The 14,203-nt window shown below is 35.6% G+C and overlaps 1 protein-coding gene across 1 annotated transcript; it reads left to right on the top strand.

Annotated features, from left to right (window-relative positions):
* The first annotated feature begins 9,137 nt into the window (after positions 1–9,137).
* Positions 9,138–13,335, top strand: LOC149543934 (uncharacterized). Its single transcript, XM_089798568.1, has 7 exons — positions 9,138–9,420; positions 9,514–9,639; positions 9,742–10,040; positions 10,142–10,275; positions 10,375–11,384; positions 11,639–11,929; positions 12,028–13,335. The coding sequence occupies exons 1-7, from the start codon at positions 9,181–9,183 to the stop codon at positions 13,018–13,020; spliced, it is 3,093 nt and encodes a 1,030-aa protein (XP_089654694.1). The 5' UTR covers positions 9,138–9,180; the 3' UTR covers positions 13,021–13,335.
* The last annotated feature ends 868 nt before the right edge of the window (positions 13,336–14,203 follow it).

Raw genomic sequence — 14,203 nt, 5'->3', positions numbered from 1 at the left:
TTTACAAGGAAATAATTTCCATGTAATCCATAAGCAAGCATGTAACACAAATATGGATGTATTTTAAATAAAAAGAAATGGAATGAAAATTCCATTCGTTACACTTTATTTAATAGTGATATTTTGAAAAACAAGTCACTTTTGTTCGAAATTCCCAACTTGTTTGGCAGTTTGGTTGCCTTTTAGAAAGCATGTAACACAAATATTGCAACACAAATATTTTAGTATTCTAAATAAATAGAAACAAAATGAAAATTTAATTCCTTGGACTTTATTTAATAGTCATATTTTGAAAAAAAATAATAAAGTCATTGGTTCTAGAAATTTTCAACTCTTGCTAGCAATTTGCTACTTGTTTGGGAGTTTGGTTACCTTTTTTGCTTATTTCTAGTGAATTTGAGATAATATTTCACTAAGATGGAGAGGAGGAAAACCACTTCTAACTAGCCTAGTAGGAGAGTAACTTTTTTTTAAGATCACATGAAAATATAGTTGGCTTTTTTCTTATAAATATAATTGAGAAGAAGCTTCATTGTATCCTTTTTTGGATCTTTTAACTATCATAAGAAAAAGGCTCGATATTGCAAATGGAGGTTCAATAGTGGAAATGACTCTTATTGCATGTCTATTCTTCTTTAGACCATCTAAGAAAACATTTCTTAATTTTTTTAATATTTTCATAGTTTGTAACTTCATTGTAATCAATTGACAAGGTTAGCTTGTACCTAAGACAAAGTGAATATGAATATTATTTGTTTCACAATAGTAGGGAAAGGAATTTGTAAGAGATCTCCTATTGTATTGAGGGGGCACAAATCTAATCAAGACCAATGTGTAGGAATGTTTGCATAATGTGGGATTGGCATTGGTTTTTCTCTACAAATCACTCCATAACTTGGGAGGGTCTTGTGTGGCTAAGTAGATATCGATATCTGAATAGAAACTTCTTCATATGAAAATTGAAATGACTATTAATGGCCCTTAATTTGTCTGGGGAATCTTTGCCAGAAAAGATATTTAAATGCAAAAAAAGGGTTTTAAGTTATGAAGGCTATTCTGGTTCCTGATATTTGTGTCCATGAGAAATTTTAGGTTTCTTCCTTCCTTAATTGGTTAAAGGGGCAAGTGACTTTTTAAAAAAAAAGACTTGACAAGGATTATTTAAAAATAACGTGTTTCTCTCTAGCACCGTAAGGAATTTGTAGCATATCTTTGAAATGGGACTGGAACCTGAAGATTAACAATAGGAGGAATGCTAGCATAATGACTTGCATAGGTTGATTTGTCTACACCTCACTCCATAAGTCTTTTGAAGTATATATTGTGTATCTCAAAAGAAGCTTCTCAGTTTGAGATTGAAATGAGGATTGGTATTGGGGACCTTCATTTTTCTCCCTAATACAATTAATAGCAATCAATGTCATGAGAATGTCAATTCTTTAGTTGAATACACTCGGTAAAGTAAAAAGTGCAATGAAAGTATGTCTCCTTGTAAATCTTCAGGGAAGGGAAAAGTTGTAAGCTTAGAAAGAGTTGTATTAGACCCCATCTTTGTAAACGTTGTTGCTTTATTACACTTTGGGATTACCTCTCGATAAAGAGAGGAATGATAATATTCATGATGGAAAATATCAATATTCTATTGGTCCAATGTACTAACATAAACAATAGAGTTCCCAAGACTACTAAATCCATTGCTTGAGAGAAGTCCTCAAAGAAATCTAGTAGCAATAAGTATACAAATAAAGATCATGATGGTCGCACAAACACAAAAAATTCATAGGTTTTCTCACATAATTCTAGGTTGAAAAGAACATATTCAACTTTTGTAGTAGCAAAGAAAGAAGATTCATCAAAAATTACTTCCACTGTAAATGATTCTTCTACAATGACAGATGAAAATCTCTCATCAATTGAACAAATCATAGGAAAGAGGCAAAAAGACACTAGCAAGGAAGTAAGTTCTACAAGATCAAGAGACAAACAACTAGGTGTTGTCTCAACTAGCTCCTCTCTAAGGTTTCATATTGCTCCTATATTAGATAAAGAGAAAATGTCTAGAAGCTTGCACAATTTAGAAACTAAAATTAACGAAGCAATAGTACCTAAGCATATTCAAACAGGGATTAGTGGGTCTTCTATTGCAACTAGATTCAATGTCAAAAAGCCAAAAATGGTGATACCAATTTTAATCCTCTCAATTTTTGAATGTGGAAACTTTTTTGTTAGCTCTTGGTGGATCCCTTATTTGATTATGCAATATAAATATAACAATGGAAGCATGCAGGTTACCCAACATGGAAAATGGAAATGTACCTAGGAATATCAAACAACTCACCAAAAATATCACTATTGATAGCCAGGAAATATTAAGGGGACTCAACCAATCAAATGCCTCTACACAAAGCCTACTAGACAATGAGATAAAGGAAATTGAAACATCTAAGCAACAACTTGACATGGCATATCAAGAACTAGAGAAATATTGCATCCTTGAATGGAAAACAAGATACAACGAACATTTCAACATGAGAAATTCTGGTGCACTCTGACGTACATTCCACAATTTTCTGGAACTTGTATGGAATAAAATCTTTTCATAGATTAAAAAACCTAGCATATAATTTTAAAACATACAAAATCTTTATTGGCCTTTGTTCTTGTAAAAAAAAGCCATTAGGTACTCCTTTCTCATGTAAAAAGATACATTTTGGAAATTTTGGATCCAAATCCTGGAGCTTCCTAGCAATTACTTTCTCCTATTTCAGATGTTTAAAGATATTATGTAATCAATTTCTTTTGAATATATTTTTGTATTGATTTCCTTGGAATGTATTTTTTGGATTAAATAAATGCATGTCCACTCTGATGATGACGTAGTGTGATCAGTAATAGTGACAGTAAAAAATACAAACAATTGAATGTAGAAAAAGAAACACACACAATTAAATTTAGAAAAAGAACTTGTTTTAATTCTTGTACTATTTTACATAGTTGTAGTTCGATTTTGTAAGTAGGAAAAAGACTAAAAGCTAGAGATGAACAATTTGTTAAAGTTGTTGAGCACCTAAGGATAAAGACACCTGTGCCCATAAGTGGTTTTCCATTTTCAACTTTCTTTCTTGCAATATTTTAAGCTACAATAATTATTGTCCAACACTTGTATTTGAATGAAATTGCATAAATTAGATTAGGTACTATACACTCTATTTGTTGTTATGTCTGACTTGGTATCTGTTATGTAAAGTGAAAAGGTGACTTCTTGTATACTAGACTAGGAATACTTGAGTTTCATTCTTTCAAGAGCAAGGGCACAATTATTAAGGAGCTTTAGCTGAGGAGGAGAAAAAAAACTTAAATATTTGTAGACATTTGTTATTCTCTATGATAAACATAAATTGATTTATCATTTGATCATAAAAGGCACTCTAAAGTGCAGAGCACTACTCTTATGGTTAAAAAATAATAGAAGAATTTAAAAGGACCTACAAGATTTTGCAATTCAACATGACATGTTTTTAAAGTTTTTTTTAAAAAAATGTATTTTTTTTAATATGATGAGTATTTGCCATTTTCTAAATCCGAATCAAACTTTGGCACCGAGTTTTTGCCAAATCCAAAATTCTGAAATATGATTTGGACATTTCATGGCCATCCTCTTAGCGTTTCCAATGTTTTAGAGAAAAAGCATTACCAAATTCACTTCCATCTTCATCAAATGGACATTTCCCATAGTTAATATAGGTATGTTTTGTGGGCATTCAGATCTATTTGCCTGTTGCTGGCAAATAGACTTATAAATTTGTCATTCCAGATTTTCAATACAGAAGCTATTGAGATATGCTCCGACATTATCACTGGTCTCAAAAATTGTTCCTATTTCCTATTTCAAACACAATATCACAACAAGTAGCTATAATTCAGCGATGTCATTACATTGTAGAATATGAACACCTACATTTGGTATCAGAGCTGAAGGTGTTTGGAAGACAGTAGCATGGCAACCAATTTGCAAATCCCAGAGTTTGATGGAGTTGATTACCAATATTGGTCAATCAAGATGAAGACTTTTTTGATTGGAAAAGATTTTTGGGAGATCGTTGAATCCGGATATGAAGAGCCTGCAGATTGGAATACTCTCCAACCTAATGATAGGAGATTGAAGAAAGAAGCTGAGAAGAAGAATGCAATGGCATTGTTTCACATTCAGATGGCTCTTGATAAGAGCTTGTTTCCCCGAATTGCTGATGCACAGACAGCAAAAGAGGCCTGGAAGACTCTAAAAGATGCTTACCATGGCAATGAACAGATCAAGGTTGTGAAGCTACAATCTTTGAAAAGAGAATATGAGAATTTGAAGATGAAGGAGACAGAGAGTGTGGGAGATTTTTGTGTGAGAGTGAAAGATGTGACTAATAAAATGGCCACTTTGGGTGAATCTATTGCTCAAGAGCAAATAATACAAAAGGTATTGAGATCTCTAACCCCAAGATGGAATATTGTAGTAATTGCCATAGAAGAAAGCAAAAATTTAGCTACCATGGAGTATGATGAATTGGTTGGATCTCTTATATCACATGAGGATAGAATAAGGGACACACCTACCAGTGTTAATGAGAAGGCTTTTGCTTCCCAAATGCAAATTTCAAAGAATGATGGTGCTAGCAGCAGTAGTAACAACAACAAAGGCTCGGGAAGGGGCCAAAATCAGAATTTTTCAAGAGGATCTAGAGGAAGAGGAGGTGCTCAAGGAGGAAGAGGTAGAGGCAGATTTAATAAAATGAACATCCAATGCTATCATTGCAATAAGTATGGACATTTTGAGAGAGAGTGTAGACTGAAATCAGGTAACAATAATGCAAATTATGTGCAACAAGATGAGGATCCTTCCTCGGGTAATTTATTTCTGTGTTATGGGAAAGGTGAAAGTAATGTGAATGATGTTTGGTATTTAGATTCTGGATGCTCTAACCATATGTCTGGTAACAGAGAAATATTTTCAAAGCTTGATGATAGTTACAGATCCAATATTACCCTTGGTAATAACAATACTCTGGATGTTGCGGCCAAAGGAGCCATGGATGTTCAGAAAAAGGAAGGTATGAAAAGTGTTCAAGATATTTATTATACTCCCAAGTTGAAGCATAATTTATTGAGTGTTGGGCAGCTATGTGAGAAGAATTATAGAGTGGTATTTGAGAACATGCAATGTACTATCTATGATAAGAATCGAAAAAATAAAGTGATTACAGTTATTCCTATGAAAAAGAATAGGATGTTTCCTTTGAAGTTTGGTCAAAATGACAATCAGATTGTCAATATGGCTTATGAGGATAAAAGTTGGTTGTGGCATCTCAGGTATGGCCATTTAAATTTCAATAGTTTGAAGAATCTAACATCAAATGCATTAGTTCTTGGATTGCCTAAGGTTGAAGAGCATAAACAGATTTGTGAAGGGTGTGCAAAAGGGAAACATTCAAGGGAATCATTTCCAAAAGGCAATGCATGGAGGGCCCAATACCCACTTCAACTTATTCATTCAGATATTTGTGGTCCAATGCAAACACAAAGCTTGGGTAAGTCATCATATTTTATTACTTTTATAGATGATTACTCACGCATGTGTTGGGTATATTTTTTGAAGACTAAGGATGAAGCCTTTGATACATTCAAGAGGTTTAAAGCTCGTGTAGAGAATGAGAAAGGGAACACAATCAGATGTTTGAGAACAGATCGAGGAGGAGAATTTTGCTCAAACAATTTTCAGAATTTTTGTGAGAGGAATGGCATCAAAAGACAACTCACAACTGCATACACACCCCAACAGAATGGAGTGGCTGAAAGGAAGAATCGTACTATGGTAGAAATGGCAAGGAGCATGTTACAAACCAAGGGTTTGAACAATTCTTATTGGGCTGATTCAGTTGCTACAGCCGTATATATTCTCAACAGGAGTCCTACAAGTGCCCTACACAAGATGACTCCATATGAAGCATGGTATGAGAAAAAGCCTAACGTAAATCATTTTAAAGTTTTTGGTTGTTTGGCTTATGTTCGCATCCCTGATCAGAATAGGCAAAAGCTAGATGCTAAAAGTGAATCATGTATTTTTGTGGGCTATAGTGAGGAAAGCAAAGCTTATAGATTATTCAATCCTATTACTAATAAGATTGTTGTTTCAAGAGATGTGTTTTTTGATGAAGGGGGAGTTTATGGTCATCAAAAACAACTTGTTGGAAAGCCAAAATCAGTTTTGGGTGATGATGATATTGCTGATAATGATAATGAGCAGCCAACTAATGGTTCTATTTCAAGATCACCAAGCCCACCAAGAAACCCCTCACCAATCCCAAGAGCAAGTCCATCCTCAAGTCCTCCAAGGAAGGTAAGAAGTTTGAGTGATATCTATGAGAGGTGTCAAAATCAAGCACATGAAGAAGATCCAATAGGTGAGACAGTAAATTTTGCATTACTTGCTAAAGCTGATTTTGAGCCATCATGTTTTGAAGATGCATGCGCTAATGAGGTTTGGATGCAAGCAATGAATGAAGAGATGGATTCCATTGATAGGAATGAAACATGGGAGCTTGTAGATCTTCCACATAAGAAGAAGAAGATTGGCACAAAATGGGTCTATAAGACCAAGTATAATAGTGATGGGAGTGTTGAAAGACACAAGGCAAGATTGGTTGCTAAAGGTTTCACTCAAAGGTATGACATTGATTATGAAGAAACTTTTGCACCAGTAGCAAGACAAGAAACTATTAGGATGCTAATCTCTCTTGCAGCTCAAAAGAAATGGAGTATTCATCACATGGATGTGAAAAGTGCCTTCTTGAATGGGTACTTAGAAGAAGAGGTATATGTGGGACAGCCACAAGGTTTTGAGATTCAAGGCAAAGAAGATTATGTCTACAAGTTGAAGAAGGCTTTGTATGGCCTCAAGCAAGCACCACGTGCATGGTATGCAAGAATTGATGGATATTTTCAGCAGAATGACTTTCAAAGAAGTAAGAGTGAACCTACCCTTTACTACAAACAAGAAGGTAATGATATTCTCATTGTGAGTTTGTATGTTGATGATTTGTTATATATGGGTAGTAGTTCAAAGATGAAAGATGAATTTAAAGTTGCTATGATGAATGAGTTTGAGATGAAAGATTTAGGCCTCATGAAGTACTTTCTTGGCATGGAGGTTTATCAAGGTAAAGATGAAATTTTTATTTGTCAAAAAAAATATGCAAAAGATATGTTGAAGAAATTTGATATGGCAGATTGTAAACCTCTTTCCACTCCAATTGCTCATGGAGTTACATTATGTAGAGACGATGGTGCTAAAATTGTTGATGAGACATTATACAGGAGCATTGTGGGGAGTTTGATGTTTCTAACTCACACAAGGCCTGATATTGCTTATTCAGTTTCATTGGTTTCAAGGTATATGACAAATCCATCAGAGGAACATATGAAGGCAGCCAAGAGAATTTTGAGGTATGTGAAAAGTACGGTAGATTTTGGCATTCACTATTCTTCTAATAAGTTTGAGCTTGTTGGCTTTAGTGATTTAGATTGGGGAGGTTGTTTGGATGACCGAAAATCTACATCTGGTAATTGTTTTTCTTTGGGTTCTGGTTTAATTACATGGAGTTCAAAGAAGCAAAGTATGGTTGCTCTCTCTTCTACAGAAGCGGAATATGTTGCGGTCACTTCAGCTAGCACACAAGCTTTATGGCTTAGAAAGCTTCTTGAAGAAATTGGAGAGATACAGGTTCAGCCTACTGTGATTTTTTGTGACAACATAAGTGCTATTAAATTGGCCAAGAATCCGGTTCATCACAGCAGGATCAAACACTTTGATTTGAAACAACATTTCATTAGAGATTTGGTACAAAATAAAGTGGTTGAGCTGAAGTACATCAGCACAAAGGAGCAAATTGCAGACATCTTCACAAAGGCAGTTGCAAAAGATCAGTTTTTGGTACTCAGAGATCGAATTGTCAGTCCTCTCAGCATCAAGGGGGAGTATGAAGATTAACGCCAAGATTGCTGCTGCTCGGAAATAGAAAATTCCAGTTCCACCACTGTTCACAACAATTAAAATTAGAACTTTCATACATAGTTGTTAGATTGCATGGTTGTCGGCAGTTTTTTAGTAATTTCTAAATTTGATGGTTAATAATGCATGCAATCATGCTGAAGATGCCATATAGAACTTGAGATTAGGTAGTAGTTTTAATTAGTTATTTTCTATATAAGTATACCAGCAGTGGTATTAAATGTAATGGTTTTTTGGAATAGTATAATCTGTAATAAAAAAGTTGTTTTGATTCTGCTCTAAAAAATAGAGCGTACTCTGTTTCTTCATTGTTGGAGGGTTGTTTATTTTGCTTGTTTATCATCTTTGCTGTTATAGATTGGATTGTGAAGGTGTTCATATTCTACATACATCATCATCTACAACAAGTTTACCATAGAATACAGAAACAAATATGAATACCAACATTTATGTCTTTGTTAATTTTCTTGCCTATAAAGAATGCAAATTCATGAAAATCATTTTACTTAAAGCTTCAATGAGTTGTAAATTAACAATAATTTTAAATCAAAAATCAAAATGAAGATTATGGCCTCTAAACCCGCATGACTCTTGAACCTCTGGGGTAGAAGTGCTAGTTTATTTTGGGGTATGACGATTACATAATGTTCGGCAACCGTTAACAAGCACGAATTTCGTCAGGCATACGATGGCAACACTTGGTCAAGTTTTCATTAACTTGTAAATGGTAGTGCATAAAAATACCAAATTCGTGGCTGCATAGCCACTACCCATAATGTTCTACTTGGGTTTTTTCCTAAACAGGTGTTTAAAGCGTCCGGAGAACAAAAGTGGATGGCGTGACAGTAACATAATATGCTTCTCGATTTCTTCCCAAACGGGTGGGAAATTAAGCGTCCCGACAACAAAAGAGGAAGTCGAATAACTTCGTCTGAAGGCAATGAAACTTTGAACAAAGTACTGTATTTCCAGGAATGGTTAATTTTTCGGCGAATTTCCATATTGTGTCCACGGCGGTGAAGCATCCCGAAGCTCTTTTATTGGAAGGAGTTCTCATGACGACATAGGCAGTCTATCTATATATATAGCACTCAACGTGACTTCAGGAGACATCAGCATTTGACATGGGCTGTTGTGCGTCCAAGACGGCGGAGGAGACGCCTCCTCCTCCACCTCAGCCGCCGCCGCAACCGCCACCGCCACTTCCTCAGCCGCAGCCGACCGTACGGCCAGCTCAGACGCAGTCGCTCACCCTGGAAAACTGTATCCATCTCTTTCAAACCATCGAAAAGGAGGCTATTGACGTTCTCGTTGAGTATGTGATCGATCTGATCGACGAGAAGCTGCAGTCCCTTTTAAGCCAGGTTAGTGTGAAATTGAGGTCAGCTTCAACCGTAACCATATTAAATTTTAATTCTTTTTGTTTCTTTCTTATGTTGGTGTCCTTGTAAACGCAGTCACGTACTTCCTCAGACCTCTTTTCTGGTTCACCGAAGGGTCGAGCGGAATTAGTATGGAGTTCCCTTATCCGAAGTGGGACTACATTCCTTCAATTTTTGAATGCGAATATTAAGCTGGATATAGTAATTGTTTATTTTGATTTCGTTCTGTAGTCAAGACTACCTGATTTCACGTTTCAATTTTGTAGCAGAAATTAGAATTTACGGTGTTTGTATGATTTATAGGGAGACGAACGAAGGGGAAAAGATGTAGCACGAGTATTGAATAATATGGGGAAGGTGCATTGGGCAATTGGAGGGCTATCCATTATTGCTTTTCTGCTACAAGAGATTCGTCAAGTCTCGGAAATATACCAGGCGGAATGCATAGAACTCTTAAGACAACTGGCTGAGCTCGCTGGCCGTATAAAACTGCTAAATTACGATAAGCCAGAAGAAGAAAAGGTTTTGAGAGGGGCGATTACAATTATTGTTGAAGGATCCATGCTCTGTGCTTCTCAATTGATGTCTAGAGATCTTTTCAGGTCAATGATTGTTTTAATTATATTTTTGAATTTTATGTAAATTATACTATGATAATCACTAATTCTGTCTGTTTATCGTTACTGAAATGATCTGCAAGCAGTTCTTTGAAGGCTTCTGTGGACTCCATTAGTTTGGTGGCTTTACAATTAAGAATAAAACAGTTTTATACTGGAGTAAAACCAGAGCAGGGTGTTGTCTCCCCTCCATGGGACCCCATTTATCCAGATTACGCAGGTAAATATATGTAATCCCTCCTTGTCCAATACTTTTAACTGTATTTGCATATCAAGTTTGCATCACTATTTACATGTGTTGTAATTCGCTTATGGGCAGTTGGCATCGAAGGGCAAAAGAAACAAGTAATGAAGTTGTTGGACATTGGAGGTCGAGATAAGTCGCCACTAGTGGCTCTAGTTATTTATGGATCTGGGGGCATTGGAAAGACCACGCTCGCTACTGCTGTTCTTGCGGATTTAGATCTCGCCGATTACAACTATTCCGGAGTTCAGATCCAAAATATTCGCTCCAGGAATAACATTAGGCTTATACAGGAGCAAATATTGAAAGATGCCTTCCCAGCATATGCTTTTCACAGGAATGCGGCATTGGCAAAGAGTGCAGAGGGTCGGGATCACCTCATCAGCGCTTTCGGAGCACGTGGAAACAAGCCAGTATTTCTGTTTATTGACAACGCTCTTCGCGCAGAAGACTTGCGAGAGCTTTTTCCAAAGCGGTTAGCAGGCCTTCCGAAGGGGAGCAGAATACTCATCACAACTCGAGATTTGGGTGAAACGGATATGCTCAAAGACGCAGGCCTTGAACGTCGTCAACATGATGTGGTTAGTCTGCCGCAGCAAGAGGCAACCAGAATTTTGCTCAAAGATTTCAGTCCTCCTGATATTAAACAGATGGAAAATGTGAGAAAAGCCCTTCAGATTTGTGCCGGGATTCCACTAGTATTAGAAATTGTTGGTGCTCATCTGCGCAAGCATAACTACACGGGAGACAAATGCACGGAAATGTTTCATGATCTGGAGAGAAAAAACGAAGACAGTCGGAGCCAAAGTGCAGTTGCTCTCGTGTGTAATAAGCTGGAGCCATCTACGCAAGAGGCGTTTTTCGATATTTGCTGCTTCTTTTTCAACTCACGGAGGCGCCGCGATGTGGAGTACATTGTTGGAGGAGATGAAATTGCACATCTGGAAAAGGCGGCTTTGATCAAGACGTCCAGGCAAGAAATGATGATTGTTCATGATATCATCCAAGAAGAAGGTTTGCGTATGTCTGAATCCAGTAGAATTGTCGATATGAAGTCCTGGCTCCAAGTTGTCGATGACGATCAGGTATGTCTTAGACTAAGTACCAGAATGAATGAAATATACTAGCATAAATACATGTTTAAATTATTTTTGTAGCTCAATGTTAATACTAATATAATGAAATATACAAGCATATATCTCTTTAGAACGCCATGTTAAGAAAAATATATTAGCACGTATATTTTTTAAAACATCTATAATAAGAAATGTTCAGTGATATCATTCTCCAGGGTTTATTTTCTCCTACTTCTCCGCATATTGATTCCATGTGTTTGCAGAGGCTCGGTCAAATTAAGGGAGTTTGGCTTAGCGGGGAGGATTCTGAATCTGGGCATGAACTTGATGAGAGGCGCATTTTCTCAATGAAAAACTCTCTGAGAGTTCTGGCCTTGGGTGACAAGATAAATGTATCACGATCAGGCGAAACGATACCACAATTTGCAGAATTGAGGTTTCTCTATCTAGGCGGCGACATCTCTGCTTTCTGGCCTCCCAACTTAGGGTCCCTTGAGAAGTTGGCTGTGTTCCATGGCCCTGTCTTTAAGGACAGCATGACGACTTTGTATCAGGTGAGTCCTTACTCATAATTTCTTATAATTTGCTACACTTATTTGTTCCTTTATATTTGGAATGGATTGTTTAAAATAGAATCACAATGCGGACGCAGTTACCCAAGAAACTACGGTTGATGAAAGCCGCAGCACAATCTACCAATCCTCCCAACGTCATCCCAGATGCTCGTTTAGATCATGAATCTGCAAACGTGGCGGAATTCAAGCCTGCCGACGTCATAGAAACTTCTTCCTTGGAGGAACTGGATTTGAGAGAATTGAGAATTTTCCAGAGATTGCCCGAGCGGCTTGATCACTTAACTGCTCTCAAGGTTTTGATTTTAGATGAATGGGATAAAATGCAGGAGCTGCCCAATCAGGTATGTGGACTGCGTTCATTATATAAATTGAGCATCTGTGGTGGCGTTTCTTTGAAGAATCTGCCAAATTCCTTTGGGCAATTGAGTTCCTTAGAAGAGTTGATCTTAACAAGCTGCAAGCAACTGCGAGAATTGCCCTCAACTTTTGGAAACCTGAGATCTTTGAAACATTTGAATCTAGCAAATTGTGTCAACCTAGAAAAACTCCCACCAAGCTTTGGTAATTTAAGCTCTTTAGAGGTTTTTAATTTAGAAAAATGCTGGAAATTGAAAGGATTGCCTTCTGAATTTGGGAGTCTGGGCCAGTTGAAGAAGTTGAGCGTGCAGTCAGATGAGCTTAAACAATTGCCTCCTACCTTTGGGAATCTTCTATCTTTACAAGAGCTGAGGTGCACTAGTCCCGAACTGGAGGAATTGCCTGATACCTTTGGGCAGCTCTATTCTTTAACAAATCTTGATTTAAGTGGCTGTGTGAAATTGAAAACATTGCCCTCCAACATCGGAGGTCTGAGGTCACTAAAAGCTTTCAATTTATTCTCTTTCTTAAGGCTAGAAGAATTGCCTCCAAACACTGGGGAACTTCCACGCTTAACGCATCTGGATTTGAGGCAATGTAAAAGTTTGAAAGAATGTCCAAAGCCTTTTGTTCTGAGTAAAGGAAATCAGGGGTTAAGCATTTGGCTTCCAGATCACCTAATGGCCCGGGAATTCTCGTCTTCATCAAATTAGCGGCTCGAATGATGGTGTCTTTCAAGCAGTGATGGTGTCTTTATCTCGACCTACATGGCAGAAATAAGTCCATCTTAGTGATGTCAGTTTGTGCTATATAACATGCTTCTATTGTTGGGTATTGGTGCTGTGTATGTGAAAATGCAAGTATATATTTCTTATTAAGCCAATAGGCTCATATTAAGTCGATAGGTTCATATGTGGAAGCTTTGTTTTCGTTTTTTGTCAATTCTTGCCAGAAAATTGTCAGCCCTTCTTGTTTTTTATTTTTTCTAATATGTTTGGTCATAATAAAACTTACTATTTTGTTTTCCACTTTTCAAATGTCACACTATACTCTATATTTCTAACTTTGTTTCCAGTTTCTTTTTTTCTCCTAGTTTCATAGATTTTAATTAGTTTTTATTTATAAAAAATAAATTGTTTCATTCAAAAATTTGTGTTTTCACCAAGAGTTAGGTTTGACATTTGTTGTAAGTATTTTACAAATTTTTCTCAATTTAACTTTTAGCATGGAAATTAAAGAGACAAATAAATATTGCAAACACATAAACCATTTTCATAAGAATCATTTTAGGATAATTGAAAAATATAAATAATATTTTGATATGGGAACCTATATATTTATTCTCATTACTATTTTAATTAGTTTCTAAAGTGAACAATCTAAATGAATTAATTGAGGAGATAAGAAATATTGCTTTTCATAAATTAAAATTTATTATAAATAAAATTTCTATCTAAATTAAAATATATTTATATGCTTATTTTTCCTCTATTATACAAAATTTTAACAAAAAATTTCATTCATATTTATTTCTTTAAAAAGTAATAGAATTTATTAACAAAACTTTAGTAGAACATAAAATAAAAAAAAATTAAATATATAAAAAATGCATACTAATTATACTCTTTTTTCTAATCTTAGTTTTCATTTCTAATATATTTACTAAACCTCAAATTCTGATAAAATAAAATTTTAAAAAATAAATATAGTAAACAAATGAACGTTTTCTTCTTAGATGATTGAAAATTCAACTCTTAAATTATGACCAACATATCTATATAAGTTATATTGTGTCCTATTTCAAGGGTGTTCTATTTGAAAATATGTATCACAATGTTATAATAACATAATCATGAGATCCAGGTTTAAGAATAGTGCAAAAATATAAAAAATTAT

Source organism: Cupressus sempervirens, chromosome 8 (genome assembly GCF_028749045.1).
Source record: "Cupressus sempervirens isolate cs-2001-9-10 chromosome 8, ASM2874904v1, whole genome shotgun sequence".
In the NCBI taxonomy this organism is placed as follows: domain Eukaryota; kingdom Viridiplantae; phylum Streptophyta; class Pinopsida; order Cupressales; family Cupressaceae; genus Cupressus; species Cupressus sempervirens.
This window is presented reverse-complemented; position numbering and strand designations above follow the sequence as displayed.